This window comes from Oxyura jamaicensis, chromosome 13, assembly GCF_011077185.1.
Source record: "Oxyura jamaicensis isolate SHBP4307 breed ruddy duck chromosome 13, BPBGC_Ojam_1.0, whole genome shotgun sequence".
In the NCBI taxonomy this organism is placed as follows: Eukaryota; Metazoa; Chordata; class Aves; order Anseriformes; family Anatidae; genus Oxyura; species Oxyura jamaicensis.
This window is the reverse complement of record NC_048905.1, coordinates 6,562,581-6,584,279: the sequence shown is the minus strand read 5'-3', so window position 1 is coordinate 6,584,279 and position 21,699 is coordinate 6,562,581. Positions and strand designations below refer to the sequence as shown.

Below are 21,699 nucleotides of genomic sequence, written 5' to 3'. Positions count from 1 at the left end.
GAAGGAAAACCAAAGGTGAAGTTTCACTTGGTGATCGTCGGAACCGGAGCTGAAGTCACTCAGCGAGAAAGCAGCCGACGGCACGCGGTACCGGTCCGGACAGCGTTTCGCTTTCTGTGGAGCTTTGGTTTCCAAAAGACAACCGAGCAATACACGGGCAAAGCTGAACACGTACAAACACCCACAAGCAGTAAATACGGCCATCGCACCCTGAGCTCCCTGCGAGGACGAGGAGGGTGCCCAGCCCTTCCAGCGCAGGGATACTGACTCCCAAAGTCCTTCCTGTCCCCGATGCAGGACAGAGCAGCCATGATTTCACATCCAGATCTCACACTGGGACTCACAGAAGTTACTAAATCCAGCCCCAATTCCCAGTCTTCAGTACATGAAGCTAGCAAATGACAACCCCCCCAGTTACTTGATTATATCCTGCAAAAAGATGTTTTCCTGACTTCTGCTTCCATTCCGTAGCAGTGTGGGAACTAGATTCCTCGCCAGGCATGAAATAAATTTTTTCAAGTGCACGCTGAAGCACTCAGCCACACGACAGAAGTCACTTTTTCAGCTTAGCAACTGGAACTACAGAGGTGCCAGGGGCTGCAGCGCAGCTCGCAGAGCTGCCTTCCCCAGCCCAAAGGAAGGACCGTCCCTTGCTGTGCAGCGGCATGATTAATGAGTCGGCCTCGTGCTGGGTTTCGGAAGAGGAGCCCAGCTGAGGGGCAGCTACGGTCCAAAACAGCTCTGCATGCCTAAGCCCAAGAGGCGACAAGAAGCCTCTTGCCGCCCACGCCGGCCCCGCAGTCCCGTTACACGCGGCAGTGAGCACGGGGGCGAGCAGCACTTGTCCTAGGGAGAGCTGCTCACCTCTCGTCTGCTGGCACACTCGGGTGTGTGAAGGCTGGGGGACGAAGGACTGACGTGCCCTGAGCTCTGAAAAGCCTCTGCCCGTCAGCCTCTCGTGCTGCTGAGAAATGAACACGAGGGTGGCCAGCTCGGAGCCCCAGACATCGCCGGCTGTGCTCAGCAGTGCCTGGGACGTTTTAAACCACTCTGGATGTATTCACGAATGCAGAGGCTACTGCGTGCAGGGGGTGTTGCGGTCTGGCAGGCTGTGCTCTCGTGTCCGCGGTAAGGCACACGACGACTGACAGCTGTCACGTTTCTGAGAAAAGCCGGCGGTTCAGGCCAGGCACTGTGCCCACACACCAGTGAATGCCTTTAGCTCCAGCTCAACGTGCTGCACGTGGCACCGTGCCCCACGCACCACCCCTTACACCCGAACCTGGCCCCAAGCAGGTGGGGCTGGGGGCACTGCACTGCCAGCTCACCTGCCGGTTCCTCGCATTGTCCCACCAGACATTCCCAGGTCCCCCTCCTCACAAAGCCAGCGCCAGACCCACAGTGGGGCTTTGTTTCTGCCCTCGGGCAGGCAGTGCCGTGCCCAGCACGGCTGCCACAGCAGAGCAGGAATCCAGGCAGCGCTGATCAGGAGCAGGGCTGAGGCCAGCCCCTGCAGCGATCTCCATCCTTCCTGGGTGGTCGCGCTTCAACCAGAAGCTCCTCGAGCTCTTGCATCAGGGTCTTTGTACACAACCCTTTGATCACCAAAGGCAGCCTTTGGAGGCTCTCACATACAAAATTCAAACACCTTTCCCTGGCCCCACAGCAGAGCCTGATGGCAAGCAGAGCACAGCACCCTCGGCTTTTCCCGTCCAGGCTGTGCTGGCCAGGGCAGGAAGGCACAGAGCCGTGTGCTGGCTGAGGTCTGCCTGGCACTGCCTGCCCCAGAGCAGCACCAAGAGCTCTGCAGAACAAGGGGCTGCGCTGATTTACCGGTGTCGGAGGTGAGAGGGACGGAAGAACCTTACTCTGAGCAGCACGCTCTTCTTGCTTGCTCTCCCCACCAGACCGGATTCTGGTGAAATTCAGAGAGCTGAGCAGTCTGCAAGAGCTCTTCTATAAACACCCTCATTCACTGCAAAACCCCATCTCATCCACCGCTCTCTGATGCAGTACAAGGCACCGTCAAATGAAGATTCATAATGGACATGGTAGGCTTGGAAGAATAACCTTAAATGTGGCAGCAATTTACTACTTAGTGCTTTGATCAGAGTCAGGTTTATTGCCTACCACCCCACCGCCTCTCCTCGCCTTTCAGAGAAAGGCAAAACCCCACCCCTGTGCATCAGCAACAGGGGCTGACCCCCAGTTCCCACCACAGACCTCCCGCTAGTGGCAGCTCCAGCCCCACGAGATGGGTGCAGGATCCCAAGCCTGAACAAAGAAGCCACAAAAGGAGAAGGCACCAGAGCAGATCCCAGTGCTGTAACAGCGTGCACAGCTGGGGCGACGTGAACACAGCGCTGCCTTCCCGCACCAAGCACCTCATCTGCTCTAGCAGCCTTTTAACTCAAAGAGCGAGGCAAGTGTAGGAAATAAATGCATTTTCCAGGGCCTGAACAAGTGTTTTTTAAAGCCAAGATGGTATTTCAGCAGAGCAAAGACAAAACAGCTGTATTACATGTTGTATGGCAGCCTGCTGAGCCGTGATTTAAGGCAGCCCCGGCACACACACACACAATGCACCACCACGGGGCTGCTGGCGTGCTGCGGCAAGCACATCGGGCTGCGCAGCGCAGGCGGCGACGTGTGCGTAGCTCTGGGGGCATCTGAGCCCGTGTGAACACAGAGAGGCTGCAATCACCTTCTTACTCCCAAGGAAAGCTAATGGAAACACCCGAGGTGGCTGCAACTCGTCCCTTGGTACGTTGTTGCCATCAGTGAAGTGCAAACTGTGGATAACAAAGCAGCAAAGTTTACAGGTTAATTTTTTATGTTAATCAGTATTAGTCAGCAGTGCAGGGTGCTTCAGAGGGAGTCCATAAACACTGCTGGCCAAAGAGCTAATGAAAAGCTGGCATTAGCATTTTGGAAAATGTTCTCCATCTCCCAAACAGCTCATCTAACAAAGCGGGCGAGTGGCACAGCCGTGGCTGGAATGGCACGTTGACAAACGCACGGTACGGCACGGCGGGAGGAGCGCCGACCAACTCCAGGTGCTTGATGGGTTGTGAGTTTATGGAAAGCATTTAAGGAAAGGCACTTTCAAGGGGAGAGTCTGCTGCGTGTTTACCAATGGCTGAAGAAGGCAACAAAACATTAGTGGGGGAAGTAAAAAATGGAATAGGAAATACTATTCGGCTGTATACATCAGTGTGACATGACTTGGAAAACACCTCCTGCACCGTGCCTGCTGTTTCTATGAGCAGAATGGAGACTTCAGTTCAAAGACTGATGGTGTTTGAAAAGAGATATTACACGAGATAAAAGACAACAACAAAAGGCACCTGTGTACTCCTGTATAATCCCTGTCTTCTACATAGGAACACTCAGAAAAACACCCAAAAGGCAATGATTTCACCCCGATTAACACGCTGCTTTACTGGGTTCACCTCTGACAGCCGCAGCCGCAAAAGCCAGCAGTCAGGGTGAGCTGGGAGGCTGCCACTGCACGGCACCAGCAGGCAGCTGTGCTACAGACACAAACAGGCATGTGTTGGGGGCACCGCAACACCACCGCCCCCAAAGAAACCCAAGGAGGACACAAGGTGTCTGCAAGCAGGTGTTTTGTATCCTGCTCCCCCAGGTGTGGGGATGGGGCCTGTGTGCTCCATCCCCACACCTGGGGATGTAAGGGAGCAACTGCATTTGGGGTATGAATTCCACTGTGACACTATGCAGCAGCTGGCCTGGCACTGCACGGTTGTAGGCGCCGAGAGAAGGCGTGCAGGGGGAGCAGCCCTTGCTGCAGGCCGGGCAGTGGCAGCGGTACCGGCGGTGGAGCAGGACAGCGTGAGCTGGCACCCAGCATGTCCCCAGGCCAGCCTCTGTCCCCAGGCCAGCCTCTGTGCCTACCGACCCGCAGGAGGCTGCTGGAGCCCTTTGCTGGGACAGGAGACACGGGGCAGCCCCTCAGCTCCACCCCAATGCTGTTATCAGGTAACTGGTAGCAACCTCCCACCACTATCAAAGAGCAAAAGCAACGTGTTTTTTTTCGCTTTGTACTTCAACATTGAACGAAATACGTGACGAATCACTGTCTTGCTGGAAATCATTTTCATTTGTGTTGTACTCGTAACTTCTTAACATTCTCCCATTCAAAACAAGCAGACTGCTATTTTGAGTGAAAGATGGAATACCTTTGGGGAAATTCGCAGGCTGATGGCTAGACACTTCTCAGCAGACGTGAAATACCTTGTGTAATAGCTTTTATGGTTTCAAAGGAAATGTGTCGTAAAACTGCCTGACAGCACAAGTTAGGAGTTCCTGACACGTGAACACGAGGGGTCATGATTCACCCGGCGTCACATGGGTAACAGGACCTGAAAACACCTCCATTTGTTAAAACCCTGTATTAGGCACAGGAAGGCATTAGTGCTCCACCAGGATGGTTGCACTGGAAGTCCTCTGTGGCTGTCAGACAGGTCCACATTAACAGATTGCTACAAGTTTCTAAAGAGTATGTAAGCATATCTAATGAAATATGCAGGCTGAAAGTATTAGTAGGGGATGGAGCTGGAAAAAAAAAGCTATATTCTTGTCAAAATGACTAACTGTACACTCCTGCTCGTATTTATCTTCAAACCTGTGCTTAATCTTTTATATTTGTAAGGACTTTATGTCTACTAAAAGCAACCATTTAGCTCGTCTTCTATCTTTTGGCATGGCTCAGCGCAGAAAACCGTACGTCAAGTTTGCATAAAACACATGAACTTAAAAAAAAAAAAGCATTGTAAACCTTCAGCGTAAGATCTCCTGAGATCTGTAACACAAACCGTTCCCTGCTTCATTTACCTAAGGTAGCAGTGACACCTGATTCTCCCAGAAATATGGTTGTCAAAATGCTGGAGCAAGGAGACCCATTTTAAAAACCACTTTTCAACTTTACCTCCTCATCAAACACTTCACTGCATCATTAATGTATTCAGGTGAACACAACACCCTCTGGATGCAACACTTAAGAAAGACCTGCATTACGAAGATTTACTTCCAAAGTGAGACAGCTTTAGTTGAAACCTTGTATTATGAATTTACATTCAAAGAAAGACTGAAAAGCAAGCAAGAGCTGCACAAAATATAGTTTATAGGCAGTCGGTTATGATCTCAGACTTAACCTACTTGCATTTCAGGGTCTCCCTTGCAGGCAGAGCATTATTACTAATGCTGATGTCTCTCTGCAATTTGGGTGTGGACTGAGACCAAAGGCGCTTTTGCTCGGCCCAACCCAGTTTCTGAAGTGGCACAGGACAGGCAGATGCATTACATCAAACCCCCAGCTAGCCATCCTCAGACCTAGAGAACTTCTCAAACACCTCGGTGCACACAGCACAGCAACGTGCACCACAGCCTGGGACAGCACAGCAAATGCTCGGGTCACTTCAAGCCTTGCTTAAGTCTCCATCAGCTCTGACTGGACAAAAATACACTAGAGAGCTTTGACAATCTGATCACTTGGTCTAGGGGGCATTTAAAAATTGTTTAATATTATAAAGCTGCCTCAGAAATAACATTAAAGGTTGTGCAATAGGACATGTCATAATTTCAGTATTGCCTCCACAGTCTTGCCATTGCTTTGGAAAGTACTAGGGCATATTCTGAGCATGACAAAAGCAGCTTGAATTTAGTTTCAGTCCTGTTCAGTTAGAGAAACTGGCCTAGATACTACGTGACATGAAGCAGTGTTGTCAGATTGCTACCTTAAAATGGTAGGTGTTTGATTTAAGGCAGGGAGCTGCTAGCTTCATGGCTGGACATATTTAACATTTTGCACTGCTTAGGGTGGCAGGAGAACAGCTAGAAAGAAAAGACTATCAGACAACTCCGAAAAAATCAGTTTAAAAAAATAAACAACCTCAAAACTAACCATATATTCTTGTATTCACCATGTCTGCAGTACTGAAAGATCTCCTATTGCTCATTTGTGCTGGAGGGTTATGAAAATGAATTGTGACTTACATGGTCAGCAATAGTCCGTCCCAGCTTGTCCATCCTTGACCCAGCCTCTGCAATCTTCTTGGCTGCACTAATCACATCTGATGTATTTTTTAGTGGACCTTTACCTCTGCAAAACAGAACAGAGTCTACCTCCTAGCACCAGAAAAGCAGAAAAATGAACAATGCACTGCTGTTTCTACTCCATATTATACTGGCAGTACACCCGACTGCGCGACGGAGGTGGCACGGCAATAGGCAGGTCACAGGTGTGAGCATTACAGCATCCTCATTTTCCAGTCAGTTCCCACCCCTCCACCCCACCCCCAGTCTCTCACCATGTTCAGATTAAATCTAGGAATAAAAACAACTTAATTTTTACTTTTTCAAGCAACCTAATTATGATGAGAGATAACATTTTACAAGACAGATTTGTAATTTGCATGGAATGCAACATCAAGTTTAAAAAATAGTGTTGTATGAAGTCTAGTAAATGGATTTCAAAAGGCATCAGAAAAACACTCTTTCTTTTGCAAATCACTGTACTAGGAACTATTTCTGTAGTATAGCAATATCAAGAAGCCCATAGAATTTAATGTTTTAAAGAACTGAGCAAATATATATATATACTCTTTGGGACAAAAATCACCCTTAAGGAAGAAAGAATGGCAGGAAATAACTGCTATGTATCTATAGATCAATTTAAACAGTTATTACCACCCAGTCACTGCATAGTAATGCATCTCCCAAGTTAATACACAGGCTTTAATAGGGTAACATTTAAATGAAATTATAAGAAGTAGGACTCTTAAGAGCACTTGCAAAATATTTCACTGAGGGATCACCATCTCAGCCAATGCTGAGAGAAGGTGGTGTGTGCACAAACTAAAGACTCACCTGGTGAAGTCTGTCATTTCCATCATGATCATACACATTTGTTTTGCCAGAACAATTATATCATTACCGCTGTCATCCCATTTTGATACTTCAGCATCCAATTTACTCTTTTCTTCCTGGAAGCTTGCTACTTGCTCAGCAATCTTAGCTTTTTGCTCTTGAGGGAGCTGAGCCATGATAGCCTGAAAGAGAGAGTTTTCTCACATTTCCTTCTCCAGCTGCTTGTAGAAGGCTTCCTGGAACATTTCACTAATAACCAATTTAAGTCATGTAGATGGGGGGATAAAATTTTAATAGCAACCCTCTACCTAGAGGGTTTACAGAACTATTTCCTTCCATTTCGAACACCAAGTTTATGCTGTATGCATTACCACCAGCACCAGAGAAGAAAAAGTGCCCAGAAAGACAAGTTGACATCTGAAACATGGGGACTGCATAGTAGAAAAATGTGCTAGTTTGCCACATGTTGCTGTCCCTCGAAAAACTGCATGAACAGGAGGGACTTGCCTTTTCTATAAAATTTAAGAGTTTTAAAAGGAAGATCCACTTGGGTATCTTTCAGTGTTGGAATGCACAAAAGAAACATAATGAATCTCCTGCAAAACGCTAGAAATGCTATTTAGAAGCATGCACGCTGAGAAAAGAGTAAGTGAAAATAAAGAATATGTGCTTACTCCTAAATAAAATCTATTACACCAGGTTTACAGCCTGTGTAAGTCTCAATGTCCTTGCCTTCTTAAATACTAGGGGCCTTCATGCCTCCAGGAGCACATGGAAAGGAGTCTTAGGATGAAAAAGCATCTGGCAGCTGCGGTACTAAAAGGTAAATTAGAAATGTCTGCATTTAAATAGAAGGGGGAAGAGGGATATAGGAATGGAGTGCTTGCCCAAGGAAGGAGAGCATAAAAACCACTCTGAGTTAGTGTAATTCCAAAGCCAATGTGGCAGAAGTTTGATAAACAAGGCCTCACTACTCCTTGGCTGGTTTCAGACCAAAAGAGCCTTCTCAAAAATCTTTCATGGCACTTTCCCCAGGAGGATAAAATTGTTATTGATCCAGAAAGGAACATGTGAAATAAAAACAATACGTAAGGCCTGTTTTTCCCTCAATATACCAATTTAAAGATTTCATCTGTAATGACTATATATTGCATATCAATGCTTTCATTTTTAACAGTCATAGAGAATGTGCTTAAATTATTTCATTTTCAAGCTGCTTTGAACATCATCTTGATTAAATGCTCAGTGGCCAAACACACGTGTAAGACGACATTTTGTAAAAAATGCCTGAACGGTGAAGTTATCTACTTCTTGCCCACAAATTTAGCACTTGCCTATTGTAAAAAAGGTTTGTACAATGGAATTATTTGCCCCATATCTCCCTGCAGAAACTCACTTGCCTAACTAAATGGCAGTGCCTACTACAATGTCTGATGCCAAAGTATAAAGTAGTTCATTGGTATTAAAAGGATTTTGATTTTTCAGAACATCCAAACTAGAATGCAGACGCTTGTGATGTCCATGAGACTGCTACATTTCCCTTAAACTCCTTTTCAGAAGACAACTAGAAACAAAGGAAGTCTGTTTTCTGATCTAATGTTTTCACCAAAGAAGGTGAAATAAGTTGGATTTTCAAGGCAAGGTAAATTGTTTCTTGAAGGTGGGACGTGCCTTTTTAATACTCAAATTTCTTCCTTACCCTTGCACTTTGTCCAGCAATGAGCTGATCATCTTCAGTCTGAATGCTCGTTCTGCTTCGGACATCAAAATCCTCGGTCTCAAAGTCAGAATCATCCAGCTCTTCAGGAGTCTGAGGAAAGATAAATTCAGTAAGAGTCAAACAACAGATCAAATGGCTCTGAAAAGCAAAGAGAGAATGGAAATAAGTTACTGAAAAAAATATTCAGTGTTTTCATCAAAAGGGTAAATTAGCACCATACCCAGCTTATCAACATGTGTGACTACCTACACCTGACTGCTCAGGTTAAATGTGATAGGGATCCCCAAACTTACTGACCAGTAACTAAACATCTGACATTTGTCAGAGGATACTAATGCACTCAAGAGTTGAAAGACACACACACACAAAAAGCCTTTACAAAATGAATCTCACCATTTGTGACTTGGTTAACAGTAAAAGCCTCACCTGACGTTCTGAAGCTAAAATTACATATAACTTCAAGCCCTGATTCACAACCACAGATGTCTTCTTTAGCACAATTATGAATCAAAGCATCGACTGAATTAACAACAGACAAAATGTATCGAAATTTATTCTTATCCCCCAGGAAAAGCTTAAAATTGTTAGCTAGCAAGGGCCAGCTTTTATGCTGTAGGCTAAACTCATCTGACCTAGTTCCTGCTTGCCTAGAATTTATTTTTGTTACTGCCAGTCTACAGCTGGCAAAAATTTTATAAAGCTTATCAGTTTAAACAGCATGTTTGTTAAAATACTACATCTTTGCCTAGAGTGGCACTTCATGACAATTTTGCAGAGCTGGATCAACAAAGAACTTCACTGATAAATGCAATGAGTTGTGATTAATAGACAAGATGCAAATAAAGTCCCTGTTCTTCCGATTTCTTTCCTATGATTTGATTTTTACAAAACTGTTTTTCGATACAGACATCTTGCAATAAACTTAAAATAAAGATAGCTACACAAAACAATTGCCAAAAAGCAAAGGTGGCTGACTGTGCTGACAACCAAGACCTAGAGAATTTCAGCCACCAGCCCCTCTCCACGCCTTTAATAGAGTATATCCACAAAATTAGAGTAAGGACATATACTAATGAGTAAATAGGTATTTCAGAATTTTTAAAAAAGTTAGAAACCAAAACAAAACTATTCTGCTGCATCTTTAGAGAAATGCTTATAGTATTGAAGCCCCTTCTCTTCCCATCTGTCCCATAGCCAGGGGCAAAAACTGCTCTGGGGGCTGACGGGAGATTGCCTAGGCATCAGGGAGAAAAGAGCTTTATTTCAACTACCTACAGGTACAGTAAGATTTTAATTCTGAAAACAGGCTGCCTAAGCACAAAAAGTAGGTGTTGGAATGACTTTTCCTTCCAGTTTGTATACAGAACAAGTGAACCAGCTTGTTTGCCCCAGCAGCCCCCTGCAAGCGTGGTTACTCCTGGGGCTCAGTCACAACGTCCTGGGGAAGCGGTGGTCTGGCACCTTCTCTGTCAGCCTAATACTTTCTATACCTTCGAGCCCTTTGGATAAAACAAATACTAACATTCTGACTTTTTTTATAGGTCACTGATGTGTCAGCAGCGTGCTGCCGTTAGCTCTTGGCAGCCGCGATGCAGCCGCAGCACCCTGACATCGGAGGCGCGGCGCGAGGGGATATGTCAGGATTCCTGGCACTGCCAGCTCTGCTAATTACTGGCGGCGTGGAATTGGCAGTCGTACTTTCATGTCCTGAATAACAAGGACTCTAGCAGGGGGTGAATCTAATTAGTTTGTCTGCATAGCAGGAAAGCACTGATATCTTCATATAATGTTGGCTGTCTGTAAATCCTGGGCATAAGTATGAAGAACATTCTATGGAGAGCACATATGTGGCTGTCAGCTTTTCTGGTTTTCTGTCCGATTCTTTGCTTTAAGCAGCAAACATGGAAGACAGTCTTGCAATGGCTACTATAATCACGTATATTCTGCGGCTGTGTTTTGTCTGTTTGCTTATCACCAAAATGCATCTGCAATGGTTACCACTCTGAAAGATGATGAGAGTTTATCTGCAAGGCATTACCATTAGAGTCACAGGGGCACAAGGGAAAAAGAAAACAAGGAATCGAACCACGACATTTATCTTTGCTGTGTCTAGCTCCTGACCATTTTTACCATGCTAATATTCAAGAAATCAGCCAATAGGTCAGCCTCAACCAGAACTTTCTTTCCTGCATCCCTTCAATTAACTGCAGGAGCTCTTCTGCATCTTCACCTGATGCCTCCCACCAGACCAATGCTGCCTGACCTACCAGCAAGTAGGACACCAACTGCAATGGAATATGCATGTACCGAAGGGACAAAGCTTCCATCAACTGCTCCCTGTTCAATGTGTTTAGCTAATTAATGAATCACATGCTATAGAAACATACAGAGAACTATAGCTGAGCTCACCTAAACCTGTTAACTAGCATTAATTCTCAAAATTTACTTAAGAGACATCAGGTTTTATTTCTACACTCTCAAAGCATCAAAAAGCATCTATACCAGGAATCCACTTGCTATTGTTAAATCAAAGGTCACTGCTTTTAGCACATTAATAAGCAAGGCATTAACACGATTTTATAGAAGATGTGTGAAGAGCATTTAGCATCACCACTCACGGCTATCATTGATACTCAGATCTCTTTAATGAATTTGAGTCAAAACGTACTTCTGCAGTGCTACATGCAGTGATTAGCAGTTTTTAGACTGAGAATGTTACTACGAGCTAAATGAAAATCTTACGCTGTCTGCTCTGAATAAAACTGATGCGTGTCAGTTCAATAAAGGTGGGGGAAAGTGAGTGGAGAAATAAGAGAGGTGTTCAGTAAAGTTGCACTCACTCTGATCATCAATACAGCTTTCCGGATATCTCTTATTCCATCGTACACCAGTCGTGAAGCATCGATAAACTCGTTTTCATCCATTGGCTGAGCAGGGTCTGAACTCAGTGCTTCCACAGCAGCTTCTACTTGCTCGGTAAACCGTGGCATAACTGTATTAAGGACACAAACCAACAGTCAGTCCCCACCCCAATGCCATTTGCTGCTACATACCCCCATGTGCATGTCTCATTGTTAACTACTACTGGAAACTCTCCAACAGTTCCCTTTAAACTCAAAACATTTGTTACAAATGATACCAATGCTGTTGCTCCAGCCTTAACTTCATTTCATTTTCTGTTTACTCTGCTGCTATTTGTTCCTCCCCCCTGCACAGTGAAAAGTTTATCACACCCTTGTTGTGGACAAGGGGAAAACACCCAGGGAAGCAGTTAGAATCTATGGGATAAAACATTAAGTGTTTATTTAACATCCCCTGCAGATACACATCACTGGGGGGGAGCCATGAAGCTCGAGTTGAACAAGCCACTGAGGCAGGGCAGTTTGCACTTCTGTGCTCCAGTGACTCACTGCAGCCACAGGAAGAACATCACAGAACCATTTACAGTCTGTTCGGTTCCTCAGTGTCACCCGTGATTCTTCATCAAAGTTGTAATTAAAATAAAAACAACAACCAGCGCTTGGCACAGCACTCATTGAAGCAACCAGAATCATTCCTTGCCCTACATGGATGTTACCAGCTAGTTCACAGGGAACACCCACATGTATTGTTGTGGGGTGGGGGACGAGTACCTGCAACGCTTCTTTTAAAAGCTCTACAGACATAGTACAAAATTTACTCTCCATTCTGCTGGGTCAGTGCAACAGAAACCTTTTCAGACCTGGGTACAGTGCTGCAAGATGGTCAGCACATCCTTCAGGCCCTGACTCACCCTCTGGGTCTCACTCCTGGTACTCTGACCTTCTGCGGCTCAGTCAGTGACAGCCGGCACATCCAGGGAGACCTTTTGCACTGCTGAGTTTTGAGCCAGTCAACAAAGCAAAATTACTTTTCTCATTTTGCAACAGCTCTGCAAATAACTCCCCCTAATTTTCATTACAGTATGTAAATGGAGTCTTTAATAGATTTCACGGGTACATCAGGATCCATCTGCCCACCCACTTGTAAGCAATACGAACTCAGCGGTCCTGGAGGAACCACTCTTACCTGTGTTGGACAGTAACTTCGTTGCTTCCAACACCTTCTCAGTGTAGACTCCAGGCTCGTAGTTATCCATTTCAGAAGTGACAACATGAATGACTCTAGCAGCACGTCCTCGGATTGCACCAGCTGTGCGGTCTAAGCCATCAACATCTTTTTCTTGGAGAGCAATGACACATTTGTTTACATCTTCTAAAATATGGTTCTCTGGTGGTAAAAGAAGGAAGATTTAGACAGTATTATCTTCTTTTCTGCCATGCACATCAGCATTACAATTTCTCAGTTTGTGACCTGTGCTAAAAGACCTCCAGACAGATGCTGTAAAGCATTAATTTCTAACCTTGCTACAACCAGCAAACAGCTGCCCTTCCAAACCGGCTGTCAAACAAAGGTCAGTCCATTCATCTGGTGGCATCCAACGTTCTTGTCCCCTCCTTGTACTCTATTTTACCAACAGAAAAGCTGAGTTCAGCCAAACTCTCCCTAAACTTGTTTCTTTCCATATTCCTCCCGTTGACTGCCAAAGCCCTCGCTCCAAATACTTGCAGGCCACTCCCGCTGTCATTACACGGGGGTGGGACGATGAGGCACCGGCCCCAGTGCCACACCTCATCCACTACTGCCCTGGCAGACTGGGGTGCTTGTTGCACATTTCTAGCTTCCTACATAGTGTTTTCCCACAACCAGACACATACCAGCAGAGTATTACACTGTTAGTCCTGGATACACTTTCGAGACATGCAACATATGCAGTGATTTATGCAGAAAGCGTTCCAGCACCAGAGTGCTCACTGCCTCCCAAGAAAACAGAAAATAAAGCCAAAACCTCCGTTTGTAATTTACTTTCAGAATATACATTTTTATACGGAGATATTTTCCCTCGTTTATCAAGCTCAAGAGGTCCAAATGAGTAAAAACCTTTAAGAGATTTCTGAGGATGCCTAATGAGGTTTGGATGCTCATCTGCTGACACCTACCCAGGAGGTTTTCCAAACTCTGTTAGGCACTTCTTTAATGTATCAGTACCAATGATTTGACATCGCAATCCAACATTTGTGCTGCTTTGTAAGAAACCTCCTTGGAAACATTTCTGCTGTGTCCCTTAAATAGTTTCCAGCATTACTTACCAATGCCTTAATCACACCACGCTGCCAATCTGTGCTACCCAAGTGGCTTTTATTCCCTACACAGGTAGTAAAAGAGACATTTTGCAAGAGCTGGTAGAGCCGAGCAGCCCATCAAGTTGGCTGATAGAGGATTTGTATGAACTGGCTGGAAGGACTGCTGCTGGAAGAGTCCTGCATCATTTACATAAAATTAACAGAGCCAGACGCAATATTGTGAGACTTCTGTAAGCAGCCTGGACAAAAACTCCACTTGTGAAATACCTCTGAAGCAACTCGGAATGAGCAAGTTCAGCTGAGGGCAGGATGTGGCCCTAAGAGAGGAAAGTGCAGGTTCATCAGTAATCTGACAACTCAGTGAGCAGACAGCCACGCTACAAGCGCTCCAGCGAGGAGCACGCACAGTTTCGGTATTTAAAGCAAGAGGCAGACATCCCTGCAAGTTACAAAAACAAAAAGAAAAGCATCAGTGTCAGGCCAAAACTGTTTATTGTCTGAATTCCTACAAGAATAAAGTAAGCCACAGACATTGAAAAGCCTCTTCAGATGCTGTGAACTTTAATAAAAGGCACTGACAAAATGAGGATTGGGATTTAAATGCCGGCTGATCATCTGATGTCTTTTGCAGATGCGAAGTGCCCAGAAAGGTAATTCTATGGGAAGACAGATAATCCTCTGCAGGGAAGTCTGCGAGGGGCCCCGGGGAAGTACGGGGCTGTCAGGTGCATCTACTCAGGTTATATTCTCCAGCTGCACGGTAACAAATAAGACTTGACACTGTTCTTTGTGCTCGTATATACACACACTACTACCTGTCCTACAGGCATATGGACCACGAGTGTCTGGCACAAAATGCCATCTGCTGAGGCCAGGGTGGCAGCGCCAAGGAAATGCTGACACACAGGTTCACCGCCAGTACCTGCAGGGACTTTACAGAGCTGTCCTACATCAAAGCTCGCAGCTTTCGTGCTGCTGAGCGGGAGAAAAATCTCACAGCAATAAAAGGTAACACGGAATGGAACAGCAGCAACAGCAAAGGGATCGTGTCCTACCCCAGGAAGCGCAGGGAAAAAATGCTGTGGTTTGGTAACGAGGTAAGAGAGGATAAAGAGGAAAGACCACATTTTTTCCAATAAAAATATTTTTAGAGCAAACAAAGAAATACAACGAACAGTGAAAAGCTAGCAGTTCTCAGTCCCCATGCCTGTCACTCCTCAGTCCACCACCTCAACACACCTTCCACTGCCTCCCCATCACAGCAATCAGGAACTCCTTCCCCAGGTATCCTGAGAAGTCAGCCAGGGGGTCTGGAGGCTAAAGGAGGACCAAAATGTAGAGCAACATCCAGAAGCTGAAGCCACTGATGCAAAAATGTAACTGCTTTTCTGCCGTGTTCCCTGCGGAAGGGCTCAGAACCATTTCCAGGGTGGACCTTTTCTTGACAAGGCACGCTGGTGAAACCAGGTGAAGCTGTAGTGTCAGGAGACATTGTTATAGTCCTAGTACCTGCACGTTCATACATTTCAAAATACTGGGTGCATTTTGTAATGAAGGATAATCACTGGGACCATGAAGTCTTCAGCCCCAGGCTCTTAAGATCAGCACCACCGTGATGGGCAACCTCTAGCTTACACCTCTGTCAGCTCCAGAACAGGAGGCAGCACACAGGATGGGTTTTAAGACGTTTGGAAGGAAATCCAGGTGATTTTTGAGCACTGAATGTGACAATTACATGGTGCCATCAGCAACTGCTCTGAAGAACAGTCAGTGGGAACACAAACACATGCAGAGAGCTAGGGAGGGGACTGACACGGGGATAAGTATTACAGGAGGTACAGAGCAGCTCTGAAATGAGGAACGAAACAGGCAGTCTTTGCAGTCGATTAAGAGATGACTGAGTAAGCATACGACAGAAGTCTGTACATTTATAAACAGCACGAAGAAACTGAAAAGGGAAAAAATTGTTCACCGCCTTCTACAACGAGGCATCAAATGAAGCGAACAGGCGATGTTTCAAAACCAAGGAGGTTTTTCACACAGGGCACAGTGAGGCTGTGAATTTTGCACAAGATGCTGGAGATGTCAGCAGTTTGTAACGGTCAAAAGAGCAACTCACACAGGCTGAAGTGAGAAGTCCAGCAAGGACCGCTCAGCAGCTATCACCTCTGATGCTGGAGCTCCCTGGACTGCAAACCACACCTGGCTGGGGGCGCTCAGCAAAGATCTTCAGTCTGTAGGAGTCTGCCGCTCTGAATTTCCTAGGCACTGAGCATCAGCTGCTGCCAGACCGTTGTCCTAACTCAGCAGGGCCTTCTTGTCCTAGGGTCTTCATTAAATGTTGTAACCTGCAAGCTTATCTGCAACACTGCGTGTTTAACTTTCCTGGTTCTTGTACAACCTCCTGCTATTATCTCAACCCAGCACCTCTTTCATCGAGCCTGTACAATTAATACAATTCCAGCCTAAGTCGGACAACAAAGCATACGCTTCCTGCTAGACAGCACAACACATCGTAGGAATGTGGGATTATACGCACACACAGACCTACAAGAATGCTTTTTAATTTTGCTTACCTCCCAGTTAGTTATCAATATATGCCCTTCTGTGCACGAGGATCCTAATAACCCTGCAAGGAACCTGGCATAAATCATACCCACCACAATCTTATCCAAAGACACGTTCAGGCTTTTAGCAGAGAACTGGAGCGGTGGCATTTATATGGAAAACATTTATCAAAGTTCAAACAAATAATACTCGAAGCAATATTTATTGCTTTAATATTTTTCAAACATCTCTTTGATAGCGCAGCAAAACCAAGTAATCGCTGGATGCACTTGAGCATCCGAAGCAGTCCCAGACCACAGCACTGCCCTGGCGCCGTTCTGGGGGCCGCGCACAGCCAGGAGGAACGCTGCCTGCGAGCCAGCCTGCCGTCACCCCAGCAAAGACACGGCCCCAGCCTATCAGCAAACCCTTGACGCTTCTCGGAGCAATTCAATGATGGGCCAGCACCGCATCCTGTCCCTCAAAAGCAGGTACCCATCTCTTTGAGGCACCTACGTGGGGAAAGGGACCACCCAGTCGCAGCGGTTTGCCCCATTTTGAGGCACACCTCTAAGTGAGCACAGCCAGGCGGCTCTGTACGGGCTGTGTTTTCGCAGACTGACAGTTTTTTCTCTTTAAAACGTTTTGCACGCTTGTGGGCAAACTCCAAATGGAGCCGTGAACTTCAGCACGCAATTCTCTCTAAATATATTTCCCCAGAAATAGGCTCCTCGCAGCTGTGCCATTTCAACTGCTGCTGCAACGAAGAGCACGCAGAAAGAGAGAGGAAGAGGACATGCAATTGTGCAGAAAGTTTCTGCCAACTCATTGCAAAGAAACTTTGTGTTCAGAACCAAGGGAACCACAATAAAACATGTAAACAGGTGACTCTTTATAGAAACACTACCTTTTAAAATTTATTTTGAGTATTTTTTTAAAAAAGAGGGTCTGTTAATTCAGGACCTCAGTATTTTGTGTACATTTTCTAGGTATGTTCACTTGGTACATCTCATCCCACACAACTTTCTCTAAAATCTCTCTTTACGGCCGGGCTTTCTAGGTCACTGGAGAGGCTCCAGTCTGTTTGCACTAGGAAAATCAGACCCTCAATTTGTAGTGGTAATTTGTGAAAGCTAGTGCAGGCACAATTCATGTGGTTTTAGCACTGTGTCCTCTGACTACAGTAGAATTAGAGGACGTGAAAATAAAAATGCCCCTATTATTTCTAGGTCACTGCAGCTACTCGTGGGTCTTTATCACTCGATGCTGATAAAACAGGTTATCTCGGCAAGCACTGTGACAAAAGGAATTATTAGGGTATCATGATAAGTATATGATCTTCTTTAAAAACGTTAGTAGAGCTGACAGGATTAAAAATATTCACAGAACATTTTCTGTGTGAACAGTTTTAATTAACTTGTATGATCACAGTTTGATATTAATTTTTGTTTTTGTAAGAAGAGGCTGAGTTGAACCGAGGGATCCTTTTTTCTGCTAGTTCCTAACTTGAACGTTAACATCTTCTATTTCCCCCAGCGTTAGCAGTGAGGCTTGTCTCCAGTAGCTACATGGCAACTCACTGGAAGCTCAGCTAGCGATTCAAGATCCAGAGACATGAAGTGTCTTCCACTATATTTAAGCGGATCTGTCTACTGACATGTAAATATATACATTTATGCATGCTCACTCCGTAAGTGCAATGACAAGTTTCCAGAGTACCTGCTAACTAAACTATCACTGTTCTCACACTTGGAAAAATACCTTTTCTCCCCGTGCCAACAACTCCCGCTCTATTTTTACACCGCACTCGGCAGCAGACAACGCGTGCCAGGTGAAGTGTACCAACACCATCCCTTCCAAGCACCAGGGAAGGCTCCAGAAGGCTCTTATTCCCAGGAATAAGCTCGGTTACAAGAAGGACTGTGTCTCAGGTCACCCCCTTACCTGATACGGCCAGGAAGTCATCAATGGAAGTTATGTCATCGACGGCGTCGGTCAGCACGCGGACCTGCTTCTCCCACTGCTCTTTGAAGAGCTCCATGTTTTCCTGAGCCAGCTTGCTTTGGGGTTTAGCAGCCAGAGCCAGCGCGGCATTAATGACCTGCAAAACACCTCTGGATTTTTAAAGCACGTTCTGAACTCGACAAAGAGGTTCTTTGTGTTTATCCAGTGAACTCAGCAGCAAACAAAGCAAGTTTGATAAATTTTCTGGAACTTGATGTTTAAGCACGAAAGTGTTTATTCTGATGCCTTCATGCCCAGCTCATACCTGCTCCCACCTTTATTATGGGTAGTTATTACATGCAAGGACACTTGGCAGGTATTCACACCAGCCAGCTTCACCTTTCTTTAACAGCTCATGTTAAAAAGGTGCAGCCCTCTGAACACAGGCCATGCTGTTACACATTTCAGACAGGAGGACATTTAGTACATCGGAGGCTGCATTTCCTAAGCTAGGCACCAGAACCTGAGGAAAAAAGGTCAAAACAGGATTTACACCGTTTGAAGTAGGAACGACATACAAACACAAAAAATAAGGATAGGTTTTATTATTTATCTAATTTTCCTTAAAATTTTAGTCTGTACCTTGCCAGTAATTCTTACAACAGCTTAAGATTCCTATTATGGCTCTGGAAAAGCTGAATTAGCCAGGGAACAGGAGTTTTCTTACTTGGTGCTCCTTATCTGATGCTCCTCCCGAACCCCCTACAAGTCTTTTTCAAACCTTCAGACTGAACTTCCTCTGATCCTATTGCTTTTCTGAGCAGAAGAGATGTTACACACACTGCTGGGTAACAAACTTTATGCTGTGCTAGCTAGCTCATCAGGTGAATGTCTAAAAAAGCCTCTTCACGTGTGGGAAGGAAGCAGTCACAAAAGCCTGTTCCTCTTCCAGCATCAGCTCTGGCTCCACTGTACTTCAGCAAAGTGACCTGGGAACACGCCAGCCACGAGAAAACCTCCCGTCAGACCGACACGGCAATCCCAGCCTTGTTTTCAAACACCTGGGCGCTAGAGCTAATTAACTCCTAAGTTCAGCGGGCAATTTTTCTTCTCCACTTTAGGACTGCATTAATTTCACGAAGTCGTTGAACAAAACATGCAAGCACCAGATGTTCCTGCGTTTACAAGATCTACTTTTTCTACCTGCTTCATTTGAAAGTGTCACAAAGCATTTAAAAAAATATATAACTCACTAAACATGGAGATGATGGTGATGTCAAACGCATCATGATGGCACTGAGTGAGTCAGGCAGGAGAAGGAGGCTGATTCACCCAAGGGACGCTAGGAATGGCACCAACTGGGCCAAGTTACCCTGCTCTGAGAGTTACCAGCCTGCCTCCGGAGAGGGAGGCTGCGGGCTGGGGTCACACATCGACATGAGCACGATGATGGGCTCTGTAACACCGACAAACGTGAGAAACGACCTGCCATGGGCTGCGGTCTGCTCAGAGGGCCTGCGGGGATGAAACACTTTGAAATCCTGGCAATAACGACACTGTCCCTGTGCTGACCGAGCAATGCGTGGGTCTTCTGCTGCTTCCCCTTTCCCAAAATTAAGCCATGAATTCACACTTTGAGGGTGAGCAGCTGTGGGAACCAGGAGTCCCCTTCCAGGAGAGCTGCTGCCTGCTGGGCTGCTGGCTGCTCCAACCAGCCTCGCACTGCCCAGGGGGGCCGTGGTTCCCAAGTCCTGCAGGCTCTGAAGAAAGCCTTGTGACACCCACAGAAATAAGTTCAGAACTCTAAAATCAGACAGAAATAGCGTTTTTAGAAAGGGAAACCCATTCTCTGCTCAAAGCCCCTGTTTCTTAAGTCTAGCCAATGCCATTTCTTGCTCCAGACTCATTTCTGTAATGCATTATCTATCAATGAAAATCCAGATATCCAAATTTCATGAAGATGAATACAAATAACAGGCATTATGCAAACAAAAAGGGTAAGACAGGCAGTGTTCCAGCAATCTGCTCTGCGCTGTTATGTAGCTGGTAACCACTACTACAGCACAAAGACAACGATACCAAGGCTCAGGGTGTTTTATTCTCCTCTCCTCTAGCTACCCTGGCTAATATCAGCCCAGAAAACACACTTTAGGCACTGAGACAGGGCAGCATTAGTGCCGAAGGAACATATTGCCTATGTACCTGTGTGCTGTATGGCTGCACAGCAGCAGCTGCCTGAACAATTAATCTTTTTCAACAGCACATGTCCAACTGCAGGTGCCCACATTAAGCAACTCCCCATATCTAATACGAGAGCTGTCAGGGAGAGAGGGCTCAGCAAGCGCCCAATTAATGCCTCAAATAAGGCATCACCCCAAACCCAAACGCAGGAGGCACAAGCTGCACCACTGTCCTCCAGGCAGGCCGCTTATCCAGCTGGAGTAAGATTCTCGTTTTGTACGTGACACCAGCAAAAAGGGACTGTCAGCTCAAATGTGCCTTAAAAAATCTGCCCAGCAAAACGAGCAGGCAAGACCTGCCTTGATGCAGCCCAAGAGCCCTTTTTACAGCACGTATTCCAGCTCACGGTCCTGAATCCATTTCTACACATCTAGCATCTTGATCTCCATCTGCAAAGCGGTCAAAACTTTCAGTTTTAGCAAGGGTGATCAGACCCTTCACTCTGTCAAATATGCGGAACTTAAGATTTACACAGACAAGTTATCCTGGACATCTCTCACATCTGTTTGGGTGAAATATCCCAGGGATTACTGATAAAATCCTATAAAATATCTGTTCAGGTAAATATGCTCTTGCATCATGGCTGGTATCCAGAGTGACTGATTTATTTGCCAACAGATGCTTAGGAAGGCATGGCAAAAGGACAGAAATCCTGGATTATACATAGTCTGTGTGTATGGTGGGTGGTCAACTCTGTAATTCCTTTATTATCTAAAAATGAATACTTTGGAGATAAGGGTTACAGGATTGACTGAACTACGCTATTGCTCCTCCAGAAACATGAAGCACTGAGCATTTAATCCTAAGAATTAATTTAAAATATGAATAACTTGCAGGAAGGATATATATAGTCCAAAATAGGAAGAACATGGCAAGACTACCTGAAATGTGGCTGTTTCCATGTAAAACATTTGGCAATTGCAGGGAGATATTCTGTATTTCAGAGCTTCTCAAAATTCTGCCAGAGCACTGTGATCACAATGACTCACTGAAGTTGTACAAAGAAAAGAATCAAACAGGGACATTTTGAGACTATCCAGAAGGAAATGAAGCATAGCAAGAAAACACACTATTTTTATCGGTGCTTTGTTTCATGTAGCAATTGCAATGCTCAAGTCAGCCCAGCGCTCAGTAGCGTGGTTCCAGCCAGTTGCTTGGAGCGCCTTTCCTCTGCCTCCAGCACAGCCAGGGCTTGGC

At 45.6% G+C, this 21,699-nt stretch overlaps 1 protein-coding gene and 1 long non-coding RNA gene across 3 annotated transcripts in view; both read right to left on the bottom strand.

Moving 5' to 3' along the window:
• CTNNA1 (catenin alpha 1) overlaps positions 1-21,699 on the bottom strand; it is a 97,999-nt gene that overhangs the window by 4,227 nt on the left and 72,073 nt on the right. For both annotated transcript variants that reach the window (XM_035338302.1, XM_035338303.1), the window contains 6 exons: positions 18,262-18,418; positions 12,656-12,856; positions 11,449-11,600; positions 8,588-8,698; positions 6,889-7,070; positions 6,016-6,121 (listed from right to left, as the gene is read on the bottom strand). In XM_035338302.1, the coding sequence (XP_035194193.1) occupies positions 6,016-6,121; positions 6,889-7,070; positions 8,588-8,698; positions 11,449-11,600; positions 12,656-12,856; positions 18,262-18,418 (909 nt within the window). The remainder of the gene's footprint in view (positions 1-6,015; positions 6,122-6,888; positions 7,071-8,587; positions 8,699-11,448; positions 11,601-12,655; positions 12,857-18,261; positions 18,419-21,699) is intronic.
• On the bottom strand, positions 2,465-6,009 carry LOC118173597. The gene is made up of 2 exons (XR_004754299.1): positions 3,916-6,009; positions 2,465-2,792 (listed from the first exon to the last, which is right to left on the bottom strand). It is a non-coding gene; the product is annotated as an uncharacterized LOC118173597 (long non-coding RNA).